Here is a 27,830-nt window from a genome sequence, read left to right as displayed (position 1 = left end):
TTTGTGTACCTAAAAGAACAAAGTACATATAAACTAATAGCAATAGATAATATATTTATATATAGAAGTGGTAATATATATTATATTTTGATAGATCTATCATTTAAATATTATTTGTTTAATAAAAAATTAGTTTTGTGAAAGATTCTTTTTCCGCACTTATAGCCCGGTATTTCCTTAACTCCTGAGCACTCGTCAACATTAACTCCGATGCATCTCAGGAAAGCGAAATTGATGTTCTTCTGGGTGAGGTATCCAAGTTCAGCGGTCCTCAAAATGTACTTCCCCGACATCAAATTCAATAAAAACAACACTGCCCAGTTGGTGAAGTGGTTTTCCAATTTCAGGTGAGTTTTTAAGAATTTCTTGACGACCATTATTATATTTTTTTAAAATGTAAATACATATATAAAAATTTGAAATAGGTAAAATTAATTAAATAATGAATGGGTTGCATGTGTGTGTAGTATACTATTGTAGTAAAGAAAAAGAGAGACATTCTCACAAACAATTTATTTTGCAAATAACGACCGGTTTCGCTGTCTATACTTTGCACAGCATCTTCTTAATTCTACTTTAACGGGACCTGAAGATGCTGTGCAAAGTATAGACAGGTCCCGTTAAAGTAGAATTAAGAAGATGCTGTGCAAAGTATAGACAGCGAAACCAATCGTAAGTTGTAAAATAAATTGTTTGTGAGAACGTCTATTTACTACAATAAAATTATTTAATTAATTTTGAGCTTAATTTAAAACAGAACAAAGGTAAAATTGAGTACATACCCTTCCCCATGATTTTTAAAAGTTTGTTGTACTTGTTGGTTGTTTTATTCTTTCCCTATGTTGTATAGCATAACAAATATGTAGTAAATGATGGCGTCTACCAGTGTTCAGCGGGGTGCTACTGTTCTAGATGTGCAATTCCATAAACAAGTGATCTACCTGTTTTATTAAATGATCCCTTGTTACCGTAATTTCATATCTTGAACAATAGCACCCTGCTGAGCTGAATGTTAATGAGTCTCTTAGACTAGATACCTGGTGCTGCTATATATACGAAGCTAGAGAGAGGCCGTGAGTGGTAAACCTCAACAAGAACTGAAATCTTTGTCTTTATTGTTGTTGATTTTTCAATCAACAACATTTGATCTAATCATTTTTCTTTAACAACACATATAAAATATTTCAATTCTTCAATTTTTTTTATTTGTTGACACTAAAACAGATCAACACGCAGATTCCGCAATATCGCAGAGGAAACCACAGAGAAAACAGAGATGTTTTATCTCATTTAGTTTCCACCTCGAGTTTACTATACTAGGTATGTTCTTTAGTTTTTTCTTCTTCTCGTTGATTCTTCTTCATAAGCAAAGTTCCGGTTCAATCTTCGGTATCTTTCAAACAGTCACACCAAATGTTATATGGTATTATAGTTTATTTTTATTTTTTGTACAGATGTGTTCCGATTTATTTTACACTTTTAATGTTTTTACTCCTTTTTTCATATTTGCTGTTTCTAATATTTTTTATCCTACTTGTACTTGTGTTTCTTATGCTTATTTCTCCATATTATTATGTTGTTTAAGCAACCTGCTACTTTATTAACTTTTGTATGCTGGTCCCTTTCTGGTTTATTTAACACTTTTTTAATACACATTAAAAGCCTTAAAAGCCTTTGGTAACTTTCTAAGTTTTGAATTCGTATTAAAAAATTTGTACTGTTTAAATTTTGATATGGAATAATATATTGTTTTTAGAGTTATCTTATTTCTATGTCTTGTTTATATATGCATATTATACCTAATTTTCGCCGCTCTTTGAATTTTTTGCTATGTTTTATTTTGTTATATTTGTTCCTCTCTTCACTATTGAAAATATTTCTCGCTTTAGATAGTGTTATATTGCTGTTTCCTATACCAGATACGGATGTGATAGTTTCACTCACCCTAAATTACGTAGTTATTGTGCACAATGCACAACCTTCCCTAAGAGTTTTTATTGTTAGGGAAGGCACTAAGAATCGATAATATGTCCCCTCGTTCTGATTTTTCGAAGAAAATAAAAACGAGGGATGGTGGCTACCCCTACATTTTTTGCAAATATTATTTAAGCTTTTTAGCTAGAGATGTTCTTTTACTCACGCTTTGTAAGATACTATCCCAGTAACACTACTTTTACAGACAACTCTGTATCGTTTCAGTTATAATATAGAGGTCCCGTCATTTGAGAAGGCACTGATTTGCATAATACGGCGCATCTAAAAATGGTCTAAGAACCGTATTTAAATTAGTGATTGGTTACTAACATTGACATTTTATTACTGAGCATTGAAATTATTATGCTAAAGCATGGCTTAGGAAGAAATTTCAAATATAATATTCAAATTAGTGCCATCCCAAATAACGGTACCTCTACCTACCCTTTATGCCAAAATAATTATACCACCCCATTTTTGAAAATAACAAAACAAGAATTTGTTTGTTTGTTTAGGATAAAGACAGGGTTTAATGTAAATACTAAAGGCTAATGCTGCAACTATTTTTGAATTGTGATTGTCTATGTTTAGATTTTTGTATACATAGTTGTCAGATTTCAATTTGTACACCAAAATGTATTTTGGTTTTTTGGCCAAACGGTTGAATTTAGAAAAAATGTTATAAGACATTTTTGCTCTACATGGTGCCTTCTACCTATAACTTTAACGAACGCACTATTTTCACTATTAACCCCGTATAACACTAACACTGACTGTATTCTGTAATCGAAATAATAACCATGAAATTATACATGAGATAGAAAATAAATTCGCAAAATCGGAGAAAAGACATAACGTCGAAAACCACTGAAATCGCATTAAATCCATTATGCCAGAAACAACCAATACTTATAAAACTTTTAATAAACGCAAAAAAACAATAAATGACTCATGAAATCGTGAGTCTAATTGAAAACATAAAAAATATAAAAACACTAAAAAATACTACAAAACCGATAAAGAAGTCTGAAGGAAAATCCGACATGCAAAATAAAAATGATACAGCAGCAAAGGTCTTGAAATAGAAGAACTGTAGACTGTAGACAAAGAATAACACGTTTAGTATGTACAAAATGATACAAAATATAACTGGACCATATACGTCAACTCCAAGTACATAGTCCACTTGACAAACAAGGAAATATAATCGTTAACGAACAAGACAAGATGAAAGGAATATATTAAGGAACAGTTTGATGACGAAAGAATAGAAATGGAAAATCTATCGACTGGGCCAAACATAACCCTGGATGAAAATAAAAGAGCTATAATACTAGCAAATAATAGGTAAGCAATCAAACCAGATTACATTCCCAGCGAAATAATCAAACTATCTAAAGGTAAATATCCTCCTCCTCCTCAGTCGTGATTCCCTATAATACGAGCAACTATCTCTTTCCATCGGCTTCTGTCCTGAACTTCCCTCATGGATTCAGAGAATGTTTTTCCACTGGCTTTCTGTACTTGATCCGTCCATCGAGTAGGTGAGCGACCTCTACTTCTGCGCCCTTCAACGTTTCCCGAAATTATAAGATTCTCAAGATTATCATCACTTCGTCTTGCAATATGGCCGAAAAATTTTAAGACGGTGGAGAGGCAAATAGAGGAAAGTCGAGTCTGAATATTAAGCTCTTGGAGGATTGAGTGATTTGTTTTGAGTTCTGTCAATGAGATCCGAAACATTCTTCTCCAGCATCACATTTCAAAGGCGTCAATCCTTTTTCTGTCGTCCGATTTCATTGTCCATGTTTCGGATCCGTAATTAAATATGGGAAAAATTAAGCCACGTACTAATCTTATTTTGGTGTTCTTCGACAAGGAGCGATCTTTCCAGATTTTCGATAATCGAGTCATAGCGATTTTGGCCATTCCTATTCTCCTACGTATTTCTGTTTCACAAGATCCTGTATTACTGATGTAGGATCCTAGATAATTGAACTCGTTAACCACTTCAAACTGGTCTAAGGCTCCTGTTGTCTGAAAGGTAAATATATTCTCTTCTAAACCTCTTTACGATAAAATATACGAAACAGGGCATATACCAACAGAGTTTCTTACTCCTGTAATGATACCAAAAAATATAAACAATGTAGCGATCGTCGCAGCATCAGTTTGATGAGCCACGTACTGATCTTCATAATGCCGCACACGAGAATGTATAACAAATTAGAAGTACATACAACTAAACAAGTCACAGTTTGGTTTTAGAAATATTCTTGGAACGGGAGAAGCATTATTTAGTCCGCAGGTGGTGGTTCAAAGAATACAGAACAATTGCTATATATGTGTTTTATTGACTTCGAGAAGGCTTTTGATTGGATTCTTGATCTTCAAAGGAGCCTTAGATGAAGAGACAGGCAATAAAATCAACGGAATTAATATCAACAATCTCGGTACACAAGCGATGCGGTACTAATTGCATCTAATGAAAAAGAGGTGCAACGACTTATACACAGGTTGATTCGAGCAGGTGACAAATATAAGCAAAACATTAATATTTCTAAAACAAAACTTATGCTTGTCAGCAAAACGTACAATCACTTACAATCAATGAACGCATCAGCTGCAATTCGAATAAAGTTAGAAAGTTAGAAAGAGTCAACGATATCACTTATTTGGGCGCTGCTTTAACAATAACTATCCACTACATATACTTATCCACTACTAAATATACTTGTTTACTGCTGAAAAAATTGGAGGCTTTTGAGATTAGATCTGCCAATGAATGCTACGGATAAATTGGGTTGATCGAATACGATATGAAATAGTTTTAGAGAGTTTTAAGAAAAAAAAGGGCACAAAAGAATAAAGACAAACACAATAAAAATTCGAAATTTTAAATCTTTTGGACACGTAATAACACATTCAGAGAGGTCGTTGGGAAAAAAATTCAAGAACTAGAAGCATCTTCTAATTTGTTTCTAACCGACGTAAATAAAGTTTTTATTGCCAACTATTGATACTCCGACAAGGTACAGAAAGAAGAAGAAGAAAAAGCAAGTCCATAGAAACTATGATTAAGTTATAAAATAAAATAGTGAATGTCGTTATATTTCATCCACTTATTTGTGTATATTTAAAAGAACTTTCATCGTTATCAGAAAATCAATAAAAGTTCAGCAAATATTGTGTATTTCTCATGGCAACAGGTTCAATCAAAAAGCTTAGATAACAAAAATGATACTGAAGCTTTCCGTAATCTTATATATTTCAGTATGACGCTAATGATCAGCAAACAAATTTCTGAAAATGGAGAGATAAGTCGCAGCGAATAATTGCTTATACACCCAACACGACTTTATTCTAGTCTGTTTAAACAGATGTGTCTAACTCGATAAGATAAGTATTTTCAATATCATGCTTTAATCTATCCAATTTGGTAATGAAAGAATATAGAAATTACTTTGCGTTGTTGTAAGCCCTTATCAGATACCAAAACGTTTTTACTTGCCTTGACTCGGGATCGATACCTAGGTATATACCTACCCCCGAACATTTCTAATACTTCAAACTATTGAACTTTTTATTGCACTCTCAATTGAAGTAGTAAAAGTTAATTACCGGTTGGTAATTAAAGGGGGATTGCTAGTGATGCCGAGAATCAGATTTTCTCATTTCGTCTCGTTTTTATCAAACGCAATGTGGTAAAAGACGTGCAAATTGTAAATAAAACACTATAGGTACAAAAATTTTGTCTTTGGCAAAAATGCATGCTCTAGAAAATTATTTTGATATAGTTGTTCCATTATATCTTTGCACAAGCATCATGATTCATTTGCAAACAAGTTAATCAAAACACTAAGTGAAACGTACGTAGATATGTAATATCATTGGTATGTACTGTCAGTGCAATAATTAGAAAATGGCTATTACCACTGGACGTATTTTATAAAGTTACAACACAGTAGGTACTAGTCCAGGAACCAAAGCTTTTTACCTCAAATTTGTTTACAAAATGGATCAATTTGCTTGAAAATATGAGAATAAGTAGTGGACAGTCCATGGAACAAAATCTATATGATGCCGACAGGCGTTTTTACCATGGGGGTGGTTGCCACCCCATCTCGGGGAGGGGGGTGGAAATTATTTATTATATTTTGACCGCAAAAGTTTATTAATAAAAACATTCATTCTAAGGAAAAAAATGTTCTTTACATTTTTTTGATAGAATTAATAGTTTTTGATTTATTCGCTTATCGAAAGTGTTAGTTTTATATCTAAAAAATCAATGTTTTTCGATGGTATACTCATTTACGATTCACTCAATTTTTGCCGTAGAACAAATTTTATCAAACCAAGTTCTTGGGAATTAAATAACCTACAATTTCCTATTTAAACATTTTTTCGTATCTCTGATGCTAATCTTTCTATCCTGAAGAAAATGACATTTTTTACCAAATTGCAAACATTCGTTATTCGCTTTAAACTTCAGTTTTTTTAAAAACTAATCATTTTAAGCCAGTCAATCTTCTAGAATCTATTATTAAGACATAAATAAAGAAGAATAAATAAGGCCAATGACTAAAAATACCGCTAACTTACATTATTCTGCTTCCAATTGATTTTCTCCTTTTTTTTTTCAAAAAAATATATTGATTTTTTAATCGTAACTTTTTTATTTTTTATCTTAGAAAGTTTGTTAAAAAAGAATTTTGTACGTTTTTACAAGATATATGAGGCTATTAATATTAAATCCTTTTAAACTTCTTAGTCACAAAAAGAGGTGGCATTGAAAGGATTGTTAAGGTGGTTTTTGCATGATATTACAAGTTTTAATTGTCAATAGCTCACTCAATTTTTGCTGTAAAAAAATTTTTGCAAACCAATTTCTTGGGAATTAAATAAGCTACAATTTCATATTTAAATACTTTTTCGTATCTCCGATGCTAATCTTTCTATTCTGAAGAAAATGGCATTTTTTACCAAACTACAAAAACTCGTTATTCGCTTTTAACTCAATTTTTTTAAAAACTGATCATTCTAAGCCGATCAAACTTCTAGAACCTATTAACAATACATAAATCAAGAAAACCAACCAAATCAGGTCAATAACAAATTTTAATTAGGGTGGTGATTAGGGGGTTGTTTACGATCACTTTTTGCTGAAAAAAAATAGAGATTGACATTCTTTTCATTATAAGTCACTTAATTTTTTTAGCTAGAGATTTTATTTCTGGAGATACATATTTTTAAATACTTTAATTTAGTTTCAACAAGTTATCCTCGAAAAATGCATAGTTTTCCGTCCTTTGATTTTGAAACTACAATATTTAGCATTTGACGAAGAAGAGCCAACATAATAAAGTATAGCTCGATTACTATTGATCTTAAAGAAAATAAAAAAAAAAACGGTTTTGTTTATTTTTTCAAAAGGTACAATTTTGTTAAGTAAAGTTGTTTTGATAAAACCAAAACTCATTGAGTTATTAGCAGAAAACTGATTAAATACATTGATTTTTTTCTATATAAAACTAAGACTTTCAATAGCGAATAAATCGAAAACTATTAATTTAAAATATATAGAACGTTTTTTGCTTATAATGAATGTTTTTACCAACTCTTGCGGTCAAAATATAATAAAAATGTCCACCCTCTAGATGGGGTGGCAACCACCCCCCTTTCGGCATCATATAGATTTTGATCCTTGGACTATCCACTACTTATTCTCAAATTTTCAAGCAAATCGATCTATTCTGTAAAAATTACGAGGTTTTGTCCTATTTTAAGCTTCATTACTTGGACTATACCTACAAGTTATAAATTCCAATAAACACAACAAAGTAAACACAAAAAAGTACCGCCCCGCGCAACTGATCATCCAGGGTAAGATTAAAGGAAAATTGGGTCCCGGTAGGCCCCAGATTTCTTGGCTTAGAAATATCAGAGACTGAACCGGCCTTGATTTAACATCTTTGTTTAGAGCCGTATTGGACAGAGGCAGATTTGCCAGTGTAGTCGCTATCCTCCATTAAAGGAGACAGCGCCACAAGAAGAAGAATATGGAATAGATGAAACCCATAAAGGGGGAATAACCCCATAAAGGGGGTTGATAACGAATATACCAAATTGGTGTATTTTATATTAAAGAGGAAAACCATACATTGCTGCAAACTTATAAATGCTAAAAAAATATAAAAAATATCTGATGTCAACTCTAAATCCAATAATTTTGCTTTAGTTTTCATCATAAAATTTACATATTAAAAACTCCACATGTTAACAACTTTTAAATCCACTAACTACGGTAATTAGCAGCTTATTTTACAGTTTTTATGTAGAACCTTAATAATTTGAAATTTCCCTCGACGTTAACGTAATTCACCACTTAATTAAAAATCATTCAATTAAGGTCTTGAGACTAATTAGTGGGGTAGGCCTTTTTCTTTATATCCAGGGATGTTTTTTCATTACTTTAGCTCAGTTGTTATCTCAGTTAGCTTGTTAACTTCCACATATATAATGAGTCGTTAAACATAATGCAGTTGTCAACATCGTTAAGACTTCTAACGAGTAATTTTTCAACTCATTCTGTTAGTCTTGTAAGAATACTAATTAGTTTTTAAGAAATATTCGTACACACATTCCACTCTCACACGGGTAGGATCTTTTTACTGGAGTTTATTAAAAACCTTTGAATATTTTTTCAAATGGAAATAATGTTGGAAAATCATAAAAAGAATGTACATTATTATATAAAGGAAAGAAGAAACATGTCATTTATATTAAATAGACTTTAGTTCACGTTTGCCTCAGTTGGTAGGCTTAACGTAGGTGCATGTAGAATAAAAACAATATTTTGTTTTAAATAGTATTTTAAATAGTTAAAGTTATAAATAAGTTTTAAATGTATTATAGCAATAATAGAACATGGAAATAAGTTCAAAATAATATTGACTATAAATTGTCATAGTACATTATTTCACGGTTTTTGCTGTAAATTTTAAAGAATCGCTTGGATTGACATGCAATTTGGCATATGCGTAGCTAATATATCATAGAAAAAAAGTGATATCGTGCCGATGTGTGCTTTTGCCCTGGGGGTGATTTTCACCCCCTGTAGGGGTGAAAAAATAAATGTCGAAAATAATTCCGGAAATGGATAAACTGGCTAATTTTAGGCAACTTTTGTTCTATAGAGATTTTTCGTCAAGTCAATACTTTTCGAGTTATTTGCGAGTAAATATGTTCATTTTTCAACAAAATAACCACGTTTTTAGACGGGTTTTCGCAAATAATTCAAAAAGTAAGTATTTTGTAAAAAAAACGTTCTTAGAAAACATTTAGTCTGAAAAATTAAAAAAAAAAAATGGTGTATGCAAAGGTCTAGACCTAGTAGAACCAGAGTTATAGCTAATGAAAAATAGGTTTATATTCGCCGAATTCCAAACAGAATATTTCTACGTGAAGTATCTAAAAAATAAAGCACTTTTTGGGAAAAACTCATTTCAACTTTTTTAAAGTGTTTAAAAAAATCTTTATTTCTGTTTTTAAAAAAGGTTTCTAGCGTCAAATCTAAGCAAGTTACGCTCAAAATAAAGTTGGTCCCTTTGTTTTGGCAAAATAAAATCGGGAAGATCATCCCCTAATTAGCAACTTAAATAAAATTAATCGTTACCGCTTCACAAGTTACTTTACTTATGTGTTTATACGATCTGTAAGTTTCATCGATTCAAATTGTTCATTTTGGAAAAAAATTGGTTTTAAAGTAATATTTTTAAAATTTTTAATTTTGAAAAAAATGCTTTTTTTCAAAGTAACTTAAAAATTGTTAGAGATACCAAAAATCTCGAAAAATAAAAAATGTCGGCTTTGCTTTTCTGAATATTTTGTGTTTTTTGTTTTTCTGTAAGACAAAAATTGGTTAAGATTTATGTTTCTACATTTGCATACACTTGTGATTAGTGACTCGTTCAAGCCCTTTTAACTACAGCCCTTTTAAAAATAAGGACCTCAAACCGACGAAACTTATAGATCACATAAAAAATACAAACATGAGTTGTGAAACTTGTGAAGCTGTAACGATTAAGTTCATTTAAGATGCTAATTAGGTTTACTATTAGGTATTACTATAGGTAACTGGTTTACTTTTGATGCTATAATTTTTTTTATAGAACGAAAATAAAGATTTTTAAACACTAAAAGTTGTAATAAGTTTTCCTGAAAACGTTCTTCGTTTTTTGGTTATTTGAGGTTAAAATATTCGATTTGGAATTTGACGAATATGAACCTATTCTTTATTGGCTATAACTCTGCTGTTACTAGGTATAGAGACCTAAGGTATACACCACTTTCAAGTTTTTGCTAGGCTATATTTTTGCTAAGAATGTTTTTTTTCGATAAAATACTTATTTTTGAGTTATTAACGAAAAACCGTCTAAAAACGTGGTTATTTTGGTTGAACAATTGGTTTGAACGTATGCAAAAGTGTATCGATCTTGGTGGGACATATTTTGAAAAGCAATAAAGTACTTAAAGTCTATTTATTGTTTGTTTTTATGGCTATATCCAATACTAAAAGACAACCTATCGTATACCTTTATAGATATGTGTCTAATAAAGATTTTGCTTAAAGACTATATACGCATTTTTCTTGAAAATACTGTTCAATTATCAATTTCTGAGGCCCAAATCGATGCTCACTAATTAACGGCAATTAATTAATTATTGATACTGCCGTGCGGCAAGATTGTACCTCCTCTGATTTTATATACGGAATGGGAGTAGAGAGAAGGTGTACCCCACTATTACCCCCACTAAATTACTTCCGGTCACTTAATTTGCCTCAAATGGACTTTGGTTAATTTTTAATCAAAGCAACACACCTTGATTTATTTACAACGACGAAAATAGATTTCCATGTTTCTTACATCATACACGATCGGAGACTAGATCTAAATGAAAATTAATGTAAGGTTTTTAATTGGCAATTCATTTATAACTTATCTGGTTAATATCTAATTAACAGTCTTCGTTTAATCGCTGCATATTGATTGCTAATAGATTCGATCTGAAAATAAGGAATTACCAAATCTAAACATATATACGTAGTCTTTTGCTTAGACTGAATCTAATTATTTGCATTTTCGTTAAATTTCCTAAAAAAATATAATTAAAAGTAGGGGAGCAGGGAGCTGGTTGTAACAATTTTTATAAAATCAAATATATCTTGGCAGCTATTTTCCCAGTTATCATTAATTAAACACTAAACGCTAGTTTAACTCTTTCTGAATAAAATTGAACTGAAGAAATGTTAAAAAGACTGGTATTTATTAATCAACTTGCATTTTACCAAAAAAAGTGCATTATTACAACTTACCAGGCACTTGGGACTAGTTGTAATACCTATTGGGGTCAGTTGTAACAGTAGGAAAATTCCAATTTTTTGGTATATTTCGAAGAAAATACCAACGTTGATCCTGTTGAAAGATCCGACTTAGTAAAGTGGCTTCCAATGTTCTTAAATATAAATGTAGATTTCTACGCATAAAATTTTGGACCAAATCTGGACCAACTGTATAATTTTGATACCAAGAAGAAGGAAGTTGCTTAGCACTGAGTTTCACGGCACATTAAACATTGGTAAGCAAGTTTTCGCATCTCCATGGGAATTAATCCAAAATATATTTCGGCACCCTTCAGAATATACGAAGCCATTTTACTTTCTTCTTCGGCTGTAAAAACTATCCCTGGTTTAGTATAGTCCACTTGTAGACTCTGTCAAATACATGACACAGTCCGAAAGTTTTACTTCCGGAAAGTATTGCTTGCCTTGTGCTACATTGATTATCTAAAACTTCCGCTGAAACTAACTCGTAGACTTTACTTCCTGGCTTTGAGTAGCGCTTTCTGATTTTCTTTTATATTGTCTCTAAATTAATTATAAATCTAAATTAGTTAAAAACGGCAAAACAACCTATGAAAAAGCCGTGTTACTTCTTACCCCTGTTACAACAAGTACCTTGTCCTAAAGAAAGAGCTTTTCTAAAGAAAGTCCTGGTGCTGACTCCATGCCATTGTCTAAAATTCTTTAACCAGGAACCGCGCTTATAAATAGAAAAATCGCTTTCGATCCTAGTTAATGACCCAATCTTGATCCTTGATCCACCTAAGCCCTATCGCTTCCCGATAGACGCTTAGCCCACTTTCCACTTCAGGAAAAGAACCTCCAGCTGTTCCTGCCGCTCTCAGGCAGACGAATAGGACACACATATTTCTAACTTACATCCTAGACAGCGCGGAATATTCCCATGTATCGTTCTCTAAAGAACACGTCCAGGGATATTCCGGGTCGGAAGAGGGGGTGGTTTTAGTTAATAGGCGGCTGGTTATGGGGAGCACGCAGGACGCATCGACCATACTCTGGTCTGTGAGCCCCAGCGTGTTCTCTTCTCCTGTCCGAGTCCAACAGCACTAGGAACACTTTCCCTAGTCTGTAAGAGCGTTCCACCTCAATCCAAAAAAAAAGGAACGGCGCTTACAACCTTGAGCTCTCTTTCCTCAGATCTTTCCATTTGTTATTAATTTTACCAATTTGTATTTATAATTTCTTAAGATCTAGCCAGGATTGTCCAAAAGAAACATGAATCAATGATAAACGCGACCGAGATGAAATACATGAGAAGAATAGCCGGAGTTACGAAGTTTGACAGATTCAGAAATGAAGATATAAGAAGAGAGCTGGAACAAGAACCGATAATTAGGAAGATCGAAAACAAACAATTAAGCTGGTTTGGACACATACAACGAATGGAGCAAAATATACTTACAAAGAAGGTACAGTCGGAAAAATGAAAGAATACCCATGAACGAACATATAAAACACCCTGTATTTTCCTGTCACTGTGTCACAAAGAAAATTGTCCAGTGCAAGTACATGTAACATTAATTATTACATGTACTTGCGCTGGCCAATTTTTTGTGTTACACCTTGACAGGAAAATACAGCGTGTTTTATATGTTCGTTCATGGGTATTCTTTCATTTTTCCTACTGTACATGAAGCCAAAATGGGAAACAAAAGAAAAAAGGGAAGGCCGAGGAAGACATGGATGGACCAGATCCAAGATATAGGTGAAAGGAGACACATCAGTATGAGGGATATGAAGAACCTGGCCACCAATAGAAGCAATTGGAAGAAGTGGATAAAAGGCGGAACCCGACATCCGACGCCCTGAAGGGCACTGAGGATTATGAGAAAGAAGAAGAAGAAGATCTAGCCAAAAAATTTGAGCTTGCGTATTTTATAGTAAATAAAACTCCCTGTTTCTTAACTAATCTTAGAAGTACTTCTTCGATAGTCACTCTGTCCATCCATGATGTTGCAAGCATTCTACAATAACACTACATCTCAAGGGCAGTTTATTTACACAGTAACGCGCTAGTAACAGTCCAAGCTTCCACGCCATTAATCAAAATGCTCAATATGTAGCAGCGCAGCATCTAAGTTGATAGCGTCGTATTAAGATCGCGACTACACAAAACTGGTTTTATTTTGATAAATTATGCCGTGGCCTTTTCGATCCTTGCACAAACCTCTTACGTATTGTCCCAATTTTCATTAAGCGGGCTGCCTAGGTATTTGTTTATAGGATTGAACTTGATCTACTTTTACCCGAGACCAGAACTTTGGGATGTAACTCGATCGAACAATTCTTTTAAAACTTCCACAGTGTCTGCAGTCTGCAGTTATAACGATATGGTCGGCATACCTTGGGTTGCGTATTTTTATCCCATTTTTGGTCAGGCTTTCTTCGTACTGACAATGCATTCTTCTTTATTTTGTTGCTGTAATCGTTGTCTAACAGCGAGGATAATATGCCATCCTGGTCGTCTGGTCTAATCATCAGCTTTTAATTGGATAGTCTGGTTCCACTATAAGTGGAAATATAAAAACACATTCGTTCTTAAATGAATGTTAGCTTTCATTCTGCGTTAAAATTTTTTAAAAATACTTGTTAGTTTTCTCAGGATTCGAAAAAAATAATGCATTTAAATAGCATTGGACCAAGATATTGCGCCTACCCCTTTAAGTAAATATCTAATTCTTCTTTCTAAAAAACTACTCAATAAGCAACATCTAATACGATTGGTAGGTAGATTGCTAGTTATCCTGGGATATCCAGGTTTTCCAATACATGACTAGTTTTGTTGTTTTAATTATTAATCTTTTCTCTTTCTCTTCCTCATCCAATAATATTTTCACCACCCCTTTCTCAGTATTGCTTTGGTCTTCCCCATCTATTTGTAAAAAGAAATTGTTAGTGATACCGAAATCATTAAGGCCATGGGTACATAATTCGCAAATACTTTACGGCTATCCCTACTTTTTCTGTCTTTACACGGCAAATTTTGTTTAGTAAAATTCACACTGGTATGGATATGTAAACATTACTAGAATGTCATTCTACTTGAAAATGTCATCATTAACTTAAAGAGATGGCTTTTGAATGTTCTTGGATAACTGCTATTTGTATAATTGCAAATTATTAATTCAGTTAATAAATGTGATAATTTTTTCACTAACTATGTATTCAGTGATTGTAATAATTTATATGTACAACAAACACTAATACTCAATCGAGAAAAGAGGAAAAGTGTTAGTGATTTTTAATAATATATTGTTGCTATGGAACGCTTACAATTTTGAACATCTTTAACAACAAAATACTTAGATCACAGAATATATTATCCTGATGTATTCTCTGCTTGGATCTTCTACAAATAATACACAATAAATAACTTTTTATTAAGTTCACGTCTTAAATCAATTATTTATCAAATACACTATATATCAATATTATTTAATCAACGACTCAAAATATTCCCGATGCCATGTCAAATATTTAAAATTGTCACTGATTGTCAGTGTCTGACAGACAATATGCTGACAATATTCTATTCAACTGAGTGCGTTGTCAGACAAAGATAGATTTGGAAAATATTACCACGGGCATGGTGTCCATTTTTTTCGAATCTTGAAAAAACTAATAAATACTTTTAAAAAACTTAAACGCAGAATGAAAGACTAAATTATTACCGAGGGCCGAAAGTCCCTTAGAATTAATAAACAGTTTATTTTGAATGAGATATTTGAAATTAAAAATCACACTAAATTTTCTCTTAGTTTTTCACTTCTGTAACTTATTAAAATAAACATTATAGAAGTTCTCGGGGACTTTCGGCCCTCACTAATAACGTAATCTTTCATTCTGCGTTTAAATTTTTCAAAAATATTTATTAGTTTTCTCAGGATTCGAAAAAAATAAATCCCAATTTGAATAGCATTGCAGCCGAAAATACGTACCCATCCTCTTAATATTTATTTATATAATTTTTGTCGGTGTAAAAATAAAAACTAAAAATTTAACCAAAATAAAATATTTCGAGTTACTTTCTGAACGCCACTGACTTTAAAGAAATCTAATTTCACAAGGTAAGTCACACAAGAGCTTTTTTAAAAAGCAAAAGACGTTAAACAGACAAAAGATTTTAACAGCTGTGCCTTTTGATTTACCCTCCCTTTTCGGTGAGATACCTTACCTTCGTCGTGACCCTTTCTAAGAAGTTCCCAGAGCGTCTTAAGACGGCACGCGTCTTAACGAACTTTACCGCCAAGTTCCGGCCCAGGAAACCAACGGTTATATCTTTTATTTAAACAACTGCTTCATCTGGGCATTATTTTTGTCAATAAAGACTTTTCATAAAGAACTGTGGAATGATTTGGTTGCATTTAATATTTTATCGACGAATATGACATTTAAACATTCTCAATTTTCTATTGTTTTGTCGTATGTTTGATTATTATGATTGCTTATGCATAAAATTTGGATTTAAAAACTGATACAGTATACTCTTCTTCTTCTTCAGCCTGTTTGCATCCATTCCTGGACAAAGGCCTCCCCATGGGTTCTTCATTCTTCTCTGTTTTGTGCTATTTGGTGCCAATTTGTTCCCATTTTTTGCTTTGATGTCGTTTAGCCATCGTTTTTGTGGTCTTTCTCTACTACGACTGTGCTCGCGTGCTCTCCAATGTACAATGTTTCTCGTCCACCTCTTTCGATGTTTTGTGGTGCTACGTGTCCTACCCAGTTGCCCAGTTCCATTTCATCTCCGCAATTCTTCCATTTACATATTCCACCTTCGTCTTTCTTCGCACTTCCTCATTTCGTATAATATATTTCCCTCGGAGATACTTCTAACAATGACATACGCGGCAGAGACACGACCCGACACACAGAGGACAAAAAGATGGCTCGAAACAGCGGAGATAAAAACCCTTCGAAAAATCGATGGTAAGACTCTATGGGGCAAAGCTAGAAGTACAGATACGACGGATATGCAAGGTGGATAACATTAATAACTGGGTGAGAAACAGAAGAATAGAATGGAATGACCACATAAGCCGAATGACAACAAATAGGGTAGTCAGGACAGCGAGAGACGGTTCCCCAATAGGAAGACGATCAGTGGGAAGACCACGAAAACGATGGAACGACAACTTACTAGAGGCACATTGAAAAAACAGACAGAGTCATGTCTATACAAAAAGAAGAAGAAGAAGAAGAAGAAGAAGAAGAAGAAGAAGAAGAGAAGATACTCCTAACATAGCTCGTTTGATCGCCCTCTGTGTCGTTCTCAATCTATTGGCTGATACCTCTGTAAGTGTCATGGTCTCCATTCCATAGGTCATAACTGGTAGAATACAACAGTTGAATACCCTTCTCTTTAGATTTATTGGTATCTTTTTGTTTTTGAACACATCGCTGAGTCTTCCTACTGTTGCTTACCAAGTCATTCGGATTCTTCATTTGTCATCACTTTTGTTTTATTTAAACTCATTTTTAAACCGACTTTCTCAGATTCTTGTTTAAGCTCTTGTTTTAGCATGTAGATTAAACCTTTTATATTGCTGCTTAAGGGTACTATTTCATCGGCAAATCTTAGATGACTTAAAAATCTGCCATCAATTGTAATTTCCAGTTTTTGGCAACTTAACTTCTTGAACTTGAACACATCTTTTAATGCAAGAGTAAAAATAATTTAGGAAAGATAGTGTCTTCCTGTCTAACTCCTCTCTCTGTTATTACTTTGCTTGTTGTTAGACCTTCTGATACATTGATTTGTAGAGTTGTATTGTCGTATGAATTAGCAACAGCATTGGATATGGCGATTGTTAACACATTCTTAAAAAAAAAAAGAGAAAATCAACTAATTCATGATAAGGAAAGAAGACATACGTGAATACAAGGACTGCAAGGTAATAGTTAGTGAGACAGTAAGCCAAGAACATAAGCTGCTTGTTCTGGACATCGAAGTAAAAAGCGAAACTAAACAAAACTATCGGAGAGGATCACAAAAATCAAGTGGTGGTTGCTAAAAGATGAGAAAGAAGGTCTAATCAGGAAAAGATAGTAGAAAAAATATGTTGGAACATGAAAGGAAGCCCTAACACAATTTGGAGAAAAATGGCCAATATTATAAGAGAGATGGCTATTGAAATACTTGGGAAAATGTCAGGAAAGAAGTTTGAGGATAAAGAGACTTGGTGGTGGTCAAATGAAGTACAAGGAAAAATAAAAGAGAAGGGAAAATTATATAAAAAGTCGCAAGAAACCAGACCGGACATAGATCTTCAAAACTATATGGTCGCCAAAAAGGAAACGAAAGTAGCAGTAGCAAAAGCTAAAGCAGAAGCATATTCAAACCTATACGATCAACTTAATACCAGGGAAGGCGAAGCAAAGATATATAAAATAGCCAAACAGTTTGTTAAATGAAGAATTTGACAGACAGCCTGTGGAGTTAACTAACAGAGACAGTAACAGCAATGGTTACCAGAATAACAAACGAGGAAGTGGCTCAAGCGCTTCAAAAAATAAAGAAAGGAAAAGCAGTCGGACCAGATGACATTCCTGGGGAAGTATGGAGAGCATTGGGAGAGACAGGAATAAGTTGGCTAGCAGGTCTATTTAGTAGAATTATGGACGTTGGACAAATGCCAGACGAATGGAGAAGCAGTATATTAGTACCTGTCTACAAAAACAAGGGAGACATACAACAATGTACAAACTACAGCGCTATAAAACTACTTAGCCACACCATGAAAATATGGAAGAGAGTAATTGATAGACGGATACGTGAAGAAACCTAAATATCCGATAATCAATTTGGCTTTATGCAGAGCAGATCAGATCAACAACAGATGCAATTTTCATTGTAAGGCAACTGATGGAAAAATACAGGAATAAAGAGACCAACGCTCATATGGTATTCATTGATCTTGAGAAAGCATATGATAGAGTTCCTCGAGAGATTCTGTGGTGGGCACTCAATAAGAAAGGAGTCCCTGGCGAATATGTAAAAATTGTGAGAGATATGTATGAGGGAGTAACGACTAGTGTTAGGACAGGTGTGGGAGAGACTGATAAATTTCAGGTGAAAGTAGGACTGCACCAAGGCTCGGTGCTTAGTCCTTATTTATTCTCATTAGTTTTGGACCAGATAACAGCGAAACTACAGGGTAGCATTCCATGGTGCCTAATGTATGCTGATGATGTAGTGTTAATAGGAAATAGTGAAAGAGACTTAAGAACAAAAACTGGAACAGTGGAGACAAGCTCTGGAGGAAAAAGGTTTAAAACTTAGTAGGACAAAAACATAGTATTTTGAATGTTCATTTAAAGATGGAGTTAATACAAATAAAATGGTATCTTTGGATGGTGAACTGATTGTAAAAAGCAATAGTTTTAAGTACCTGGGATCGGTATTACAGAGTAATGGAGAAATAGATGGAGATGCATGCAGTAGAATTAGGGCTGGATGGATGAAGTGGAAAGAAGCGAGTGGTGTGTTGTGTGACAGAAAAATTCCAATGTAGCTGAAGGGAAAATTCTATAAAACAGCCATAAGACCGGCTATGATGTACGAAACTGAATGTTGGGCAGTGAAAAAGAAAGAGGAACAGCGAATGCATGTGGCGGAAATGAGAATGCTTAGATGGATGAGTGGAGTGACAAAGAAGGATACAATTAGAAATGAGTATATTAGGGGAAGTCTAGGTGTGGCACCAATTGATGCCAAAATGAGAGAGCATAGGTTAAGGTGGTTTGGTCATGTTCAACGTCGAGACGTTAATCTCCCAATACGAAGAATAGCTAAAGTGCAGATTCCTGGAAGGAGTAGGAGAGGAAGACCAAAGAAGACGTGGGGGGAGACGATTAGGCAGGACATGTTGGTAAAGGGGATTAATATTGATATGACCCAAGATAGAGTTGTGTGGAGAATTGCAATTAGGGAAGCCGACCCCGCATAGCGATAAGGCAAAGAGTATATGTATTTTAGGAGTATTCTATACCTGTAATAAATTCTTGCGTTATTCATTTCTTCTAATATGACCCAGAGTTCTGTGGAATCGAATGGTTTGGTACACCAAACCGCAAACCGATTTTTAAAACTAATGAAATAAATTCAATTGAGACAGATCAATATATGTTTCTGAAAGCAAGGTGAATAGAATAGAGAGAACGAGAGAGTAATTTATTTTTGTATTGAATGTTTCAATAGTTTTAAATTTTATTTCAGGTGACGTGAGAGTACCATTTTTTGTTTGAAATTAAATTAGCTTTTAAAGCATTGTCACTTTTGCGACATAAACAAAAGCAGCAAACAGGAAGAAAATGCTACGATACATCCTTATTAAAAAATCTCAAGACAATATGAGCGGGAAGTGAATGAGAAAACTTTTGCGAATTTTTCCGAATCAGGTATATTTCTATGAAAAGCTAACCCAATTTGTTGGTTTTATTCTATTCACAGTTCTTTCTGGTAACTTCTGGTAACTTGTTCAATACTGTGCTTTTTTTAATTAGCATTGACTAATTAGCGTCTAACCAACTTCAAGTTACAATTCCAAAACGAACTTACAATACGGATTTTTGTCCTTTGTTTTCCAAAGCAAGCTCTTCGAAGTATGATCTTTTCCTCATTGAGAAAGAAACTTGGCATTTTAATTCGTAAATGTATTGTTGACGGAGAATATAATAGAAAACATGCGAGATTTTTACATTGTCGTTAATTATTTAGATAAGGGTAGAATTCCGTGATGCGACCCTAAGTACAGTGGTAATTATCAGAGTGAAACTGATTTAACACTTGCATTGAAACAGATATGACGTTCATGTCGTCAAGAACGTTCAACAATTAAATTAGAGACAATAGTTATTCTCAACGACAAGAAATTTTCCATTTCTGAATACCGTTTTATGGAAACTACATAATGAGATGAGGTACAATTATGTTGACGAACTGTGTCTTTAAACAATATTTCTAACGTTGAACATTCCTACAAAAGACTATTATTTTATTTAGAAAAAACTTTATTTCTTAACATCTTTTGTGATCGTGATGTAAAAGATTCAACAGAAAAAAGTTCTGTAGATACAAATACTGAGATTATTTACAGTTTCAGTAACAAATGATAATTTTATTATATAAATGTAGCATTACGTGTAATCATCATTCTCTTTCCCTTATCCCTATGCGGAGTCGGCTTCCCTAATTGCATTTCTCCACACAATTCTATCTTGGGTCATATAAATGTTAACCCCCTTTACCAACATGTCCTGCCTTATCGTCTGCCCCCAGGTTTTCTTTGCTCTTCCGCTCCTACTCCTTCCAGGAATCTGCACTTCAGCTATTCTTCGTATTGGGTGATTAACGTCTCAACGTTGATCATGACCAAACCATCTTAACCTATGCTCTCTCATTTTGACATCAACTGGTGCCACACCTAGACTTCCCCTAATATACTCATTTCTAATTTTATCCTTCCTTGTCACTCCACTCATCCATCTAAGCATTATCATTTCTACCAGTACTATACTATCAGTTGTACCTCTTTCTTTTTCACTGCCCAACATTCGGTTCCGTACATCATAGCCGGTCTTATGGCTGTTTTATAGAATTTTCCCTTCAGCTTCATTGGAATTTTTCTGTCACACAACACACCACTCGCTTCTTTACACTTCATCCATCCAGCCCTAATTCTACTGCATGCATCTCCATCTATTTCTCCATTACTCTGTAATACCGATCCTAGGTACTTAAAACTATTGCTTTTCACAATCATTTCACCATCCAAAGATACCATTTTATTTGTAGTACCTCCATCTTTAAATGAACATTCCAAATACTCTGTTTTTGTCCTACTAAGTTTTTAACATTTTTCCTCCAGAGCTTGTCTCCACTGTTCCAGTTTTGGTTCTAAGTCTCTTTCACTATTTCCTACTAACACGACATCATCAGCATACATTAAGCACCATGGAATGTTACCCTGTAGTTTCGCTGTTATCTGGTCCAAAACTAATGAGAATAAATACGGACTAAGCACAGAGCCTTGGTGCAATCCTACTTTCACATGAAATTTATCAGTCTCTCCCACACCTGTCCTAACACCAGTCGTTACTCCCTCATACATATCCCTCACAATCTTTACATATTCACCAGGGACTCCTTTCTTATTGTGTGCCCACCACAGAATCTCTCGAGGAACTCTATCATATGCTTTCTCAAGATCAATGAATACCATATGAGCGTTTGTTTCTTTACTCGTGTATTTTTCCATCAACTGTCTTATAATGAAAATTGCATCTGTTGTTGATCTACCCTGCATAAAGCCAAATTGATTCTCGGATATTTTTGGTCTCTTCACGTATCCGTCTGTCAATTACTCTTTCCCATATTTTCATGGTGTGGCTAAGCAGTTTTATAGCCCTGCACTACACTACATAATCAGCTTACATTAGACACCATTGAATGCTGCCATGTAGTTTCGCTGTTATCTGGTCCAAAACTAATGAGAATAAATAAGGACTAAAAGAGAATAAATAAGCACCAAGGCTCGGAGCACCGAGCCTTGGTGCAATCCTACTTTCACCTAAAATTTATCAGTCTCTCCCACACCTATCCTAACACTAGTCGTTACTTCCTCATACATATCTCTCACAATCTTTACATATTCGCCAGGGACTCCTTTTTTATTGAGTGCCCACCACAGCCACAGAATCTCTCGAGGAACTCTATCATATGCTTTCTCAAGATCAATGAATACCATATGAGCGTGGGTCTCTTTATTCCTGTGTTATTCAATCAGTTGCCTTACAATGAAAAATTGCATTTGTTGTTGATCTGCCATGCATAAAACCAAATTGATTATCGGATATTTCGGTTTCTTCACGTATCCGTCTATCAATTACTCTCTCCCATATTTTCATGGTGTGGCTAAGTAGTTTTATAGCCCTGTAGTTTGTACATTGTTGTATGTCTCCCTTGTTTTGTAGAAAGGTACTAATACACTGCTTCTCCATTCGTCTGGCATTTGTCCAATTTCCATAATTCTATTAAATAGACCTGCTAGCCAACTTATTTCTGTCTCTCCCAATGCTCTCCATACTTCCCCAGGAATATCATCTGGTCCGACTGCTTTTACTTTCTTTATTTTTTGAAGCGCTTGAGCCACTTTCTCGTTTGTTATTCTGGTAACCATTGCTGTTACTGTCTCCGTTAACTCCACAGGCTGTCTGTCACATTCTTCATTTAATAAACTGTCAAAATACTTTCTCCATCTTTTTTTGACATCTTTTTCGTGAATTAGTATTTTGTTATTTTCATCTCGGATACATCTAATCTGATTAAAATCTCTTGCTTTCTTTGCTCTCTGTTTGGCTATTTTATATATCTTTGCTTCGCCTTCCCTGATATCAAGTTGATCGTATAGGTTTGAATACGCTTCCATATAGTATTGAAGATCTATGTCCGATCTGGTTCGACTAAAAAATCTAGATGTGATTTTATTAATTTCATACATTGGAATTATATTTATCTCAGCTGCTCTCGTATTTTCTGTTTTTCGGTAGTTTGTTGCACTGTCTAACTGAATTTCTGCTTCATCGACATTCGTTGCATCAAAGCTGTAGTTCACTGTCGTTTTTATAAAATTCTGTAAAAAACTGTATCCACCTATATAGAATTTCGGTTGGCATTAGATATTATTATCTCCAATGCAAAGAGACGAAGTGCCTATATATGTCAATATTATATTTCCAATTATCCTACTCAACTTCTCAAAACGATTTTTCCTACATCTTTAATCACGCAATACTAATTTTCTACAGGTTGTGTTTGAGGTATTATTAAAAACCGTTTTTAAGATAAACGACATAGCGCAAGACATTGCAAAACTAGGCTCTGGTACTTTGGAAAGCGCGATACCTTTATTTCTTTGACCTCTTAAAGGTTCAAGCCCGCATTTAAGTGTTCAGCTTTTTAAGATCACGTAAAAAAACACCTGTAGGTTGATAATAGCTGCCGTTTGTTGAATGCTAAGGAGTAATGAGGTATAGTCAACTTTTGATAAGAGAACTTTAATAATTCTGATGCAGAAAGTACATACACTGAAAAAAAGTATGGGTTTAACAATATTTAAATGAGTATAGCCTTTAATACGCGACCTTCATATACTTTATGTTTTTTTTAATGTTTAACATTATTATTTATCCTATGAATATTTCAAATAATTTCAACTAAAATAACAATACCATAACATAAAAGGATTATCCAAAAAACTTAAAACGATAGGAAAATAAATTCAAAAACATTCAAAGCAACAACGACATTAAGATCTATTTGATCTAAAACTAAACCTAACAATGAACAAGAAAGAACAAAAAATTGCATTTGTAAAATTCCATGAGGTTTTTTTTTCTGGTTTTTTTGCTCATTATGTACTGTAGAATCACTAACACGAGAATTGTAGTGTCATAAGTGCATGTGGTTGTCTTTAAAGCGTGCAGTATCTTAAGTTAAAGTTGATTTTCGAATAACTATCTCCCAATAACGCAACTCATAGATATTGGCAATCCAGAAACGCAACTCGTAGATATTGGCAATATCATTTTGAAATCATCTACTTTAAAATGTATAGTATACCTACCTACGTCTGAATTGTCAGTATGAATGAGTCAGATAAAAGTAAATTATTTGAATAATTTTTAATTATACAAAAATTTGTTTAATTTATTAATTTTTTTTATTTTGATAACGATTTCCGAAGTGGTAATCGAAACGTCAAATAAACCTAATTTCAGATATTGCGATAAAAACCTAGTACATAGTTATAGATAATATTAGTTAATATTGAAAAACATATTACAAGATAGGTACTATCCACAAAAGCCATGTAAATGCTAAGAATAACGTGAAAATTATTTGAAGAATCTCTGTGTTAAACATTGGATGAGCGAATTCTAAAAAAGAAATAATGTAGGAAACAGAAGAAGAAGACATGCTAAATAATGAGCAAAAGAAGGCTCTTCGATCGAAATCCTTAAGAAAGTACAGATATTGGTGTTATCTATTATCAAAAATGATGATGATATTAGTCTTTTACAGCATGACTAAGAAATGTAAATTAGATTCCATCACGCAAAACTAAGTGATTTTTAATCGTAAATATCATTGTTATGACAAATACACAGCAGGAAATCACAATCAGGGTAAACTACATAGAAAGTCCATGAATCAATTTTATCTTCCCTTTTGCGTAAACATCGACAACGAACGCAGCAAAAATATTTGTTTATAATTAAACATTTTTTCGCGATATTTGTAATTTAAAGTGTCATCAAAGAGCTAGTTGGAACTATCAAACCACAACATCTTTACCCATCAAGCGATTATCCAATGATAATTATTATTTACTCACGGTTTTTGCTGTGAATTGTAAAGTGGCGTTTAGACTCCGCGATAAATCGCAGCAATTTATTGTGACGAAACATTGCTGCGATTTATTTATTTTTTTTAAGCTGTTTAGACGCTGCGATAAATTGTTGCGATTGATTATAAACTGAAACAACTCGATCATTACAATAAATTGATGCAATCCAATACCAACTCAAACTCCACTCCAATTCCAATTCCAATAAATCGTTGCGATGTACCGTTATACACACAACGATAAATTGGATTGGCATGAAATTTGGCACACACATATGTCAAAGAAAAAAAAAGTGACATTGTGCCGAAATCCGGAAGTGGATATAAACTGACTAATTCTAAGCAACGTCTATTTTGTAGAGTGTTTTCACTAAGTCAATACTTTTCGAGTTAGGGAGCGTTCAGGTATTACGTTACGCGATTTTTGAAGATTTTTGACCCCCCTCCCCCCTGCGTAACGCACTGTAATGGGCGCTTAACTATTGCGTAACGCAATTTTTTAAGATTTTTGACCCCCCCCCCAACCTGCGTTACGTAATACTTGAACGCTCCCTTAGTAAAAACATAGCCTATAAAAAAAATGAAAATAAAAATAGTGTACTAATAAATTAAGTCTTTAGAAGCAGAGTTCTAGCTAATAAAAAGTAGGTTCTTGTCCGTCAAATTCCAAATCGAATATTTATACGTGCAATAACCAAGAAATGAAGAACTTTTCGAGGAATACTCATCACAACTTTTTTAAAGTTTAAAAAAAGCTTTGATTTTGTTTTGTCTTAAGTTTCTTGCATCTAAAGTAAGTTACGCTCAAAATAAAGTTGGCCCTTTTTTTTGTTAAAAAAACCGTAAAAATCACCCCCTAATTAGCATCCAAAATGAATCTAATCTTTACCGCTTCACAAGTACCTTACCTATGTACTGTTTATTATCATATTATGATCTATTAGTTTTAAGGTATTTTTTTTTTAAATAACTAAGAATTATTAGTGATACCAAAAATCTCAAGAAGTAAAAAAATTAGGTTTTGCTTATCTGAATAATTTGGATTTTTCTTTTCCTCAAAAATTGGTTAAGATATGGCTGTTCAAAATTTACATACACTTGTGATTAGTGACTTGTTCAAGTTCTTTTAACTACAGCCTTTTCAAGAATAAGCATTTTGAACCTATGAACCTTACAGACAATATAAAAAATACATAAGCAAAGTAATTTACTTAATAAGTAATTAGGAGGTAATTTTCACGATATTTTTTACAAAAAAAAAGGTACCAACATTATTTTAGGCGTAGCTTACTTACTTTTGATGTTAGAAACTTTTTCAAAAAAAAAAACAAAATAAAGCTTTCTTTAAACACTTTAGACAAGTTGTAATGAGTTTTCCCCGAAAAGTACTTGATTTTTCGGTTATTTCACGTTGAAATATTCGATTTGAAATTTGAGGAATAAGAACCTACTTTTTATTAGCTACAACTCCTCTTCTACTGGGTCTAGAGACTTCACATAATAATATATATACACCATTTTTTTCACTTTTTATGAGCTATAATTGGCTAACAATATTTTTTAGATAAAATACTTACTTGTTGAGGTATTTGCGAAAAACCGTCTAAAAACGTGGTTTTTTGGTTAATTAATGAACATATTCACTCGCAAATAACTTGAAAATTATTAACTTAGAAAAGTGAAAAAACATTATAATATAGCAAAAATTGCTTAGAATTAGCCAGTTTATCAATTTCTTGACTTATTTTGAATGTATGTTTTTTCACCATCGAGAAGGGGTGAAACTCAGCCCCAAAGCAAAAGCATACATCGGCACAATATCACATTTTTTCTTTGACATATTAGCTATGTGTATGAAAAATTTCATGTAAATACAAGCGGTTCTTTAAAATCCAGAGGTGTTGCAATATTTAACCGTGAGTGAATGGACTAATACCAAACGCAAAAATATTTGCTCATAATTAAACGTTTTTTCGCGATAATTGTACTTTAAAGTGTCATCAAAGAGCCAGTTGGAACTATCAAACCACAAAATCTTTATCCATCAAGCGGTTATCCGATGATAATAGATCCAATGTTTACGTTGAATCGGTATTAATATTACCTAAACACGGTAGTGTCATGTCATTGAATTCAAACGCCAATTATAGGCCAATTGGGCATACATAATTAATATGGCTGTATTAGTGGTGGTAAAATATTAACGTTAACAACTGTTGCTTCTCTATTATAGTGCAAACACTGGTTTGCCGAGGAGAGTCTAAATTAACCGCGTCGATCTAATTATTACAAAAAGCTTCAATTATCATTCTTCAATATTTGATTAACTTATATAAAAGTAAAAGTATAAATATACATATTCCTTTATAAATACTAAGTACAGTCGGAAAAATGAAAGAAAACCTATGAACGATCACATCAATCACATATTTTGTATTGCTCTTTTTCTATAACAAACGTTTGTTATTTATAGAAAAAGACAGCATATACAAAATATGTGATTGATGTGATCGTTCATGGGTAATCTTTCATTTTTCCGACTTGTACTTATACCGGACTAGATCAAAAGATTTATTAGTTTTTTCTCTCCAACTTTGGTTTGATTCAATATTAAATAAAAAAATTGTGACTGCAAACTAAAAGGCAAATAATTCTTCTTCTCCTTCCCCCAGTGGCGGCTCGTGGCTTTAGGGACAGGGTCGGCAAGGTTTTGTCTCCTCAGATAGGTATGCCATCTAATTAAAAGGTTTCAATTTCATAGAAGATTTTTGGTTTTTGTTTTTTTTATTTTCTTTTATTTTTTTTTGTTTTTTTTTTGTAAACCTGTTTATAAATTAACTCTAGTCTATGTTGTTTCGAAGTAGCAAAATGGGTTATAACGTCATTGTAAAATTTATTATTGTTTTGGAGCACGGTTCTAAAAAGCACATAAAGTCTAATAACCGTGGTTTTGGAGAGGTTTTAAAAGTTTTTTTCTATTGGCATTTGAGACAAGTTTGACATTCTCTCTTGTTTCATGGTGTGTCG

The 27,830-nt window shown here is 33.3% G+C and overlaps 1 protein-coding gene across 4 annotated transcripts in view; it reads left to right on the top strand.

The window, feature by feature from the left end:
• The window catches only part of LOC114333004 (homeobox protein prospero), a 344,648-nt gene that overhangs the window by 304,399 nt on the left and 12,419 nt on the right, over positions 1-27,830 (top strand). For all 4 annotated transcript variants that reach the window (XM_028282811.2, XM_028282816.2, XM_028282813.2 and 1 more), the window contains one exon: positions 166-347. In XM_028282811.2, the coding sequence (XP_028138612.1) occupies positions 166-347 (182 nt within the window). The remainder of the gene's footprint in view (positions 1-165; positions 348-27,830) is intronic.

The sequence above is a fragment of the Diabrotica virgifera genome, chromosome 4 (assembly GCF_917563875.1).
Source record: "Diabrotica virgifera virgifera chromosome 4, PGI_DIABVI_V3a".
Taxonomy (NCBI): domain Eukaryota; kingdom Metazoa; phylum Arthropoda; class Insecta; order Coleoptera; family Chrysomelidae; genus Diabrotica; species Diabrotica virgifera.
Note: the sequence above shows the minus strand (reverse complement) of the source record. Positions and strands in the feature narration are given on the sequence as shown.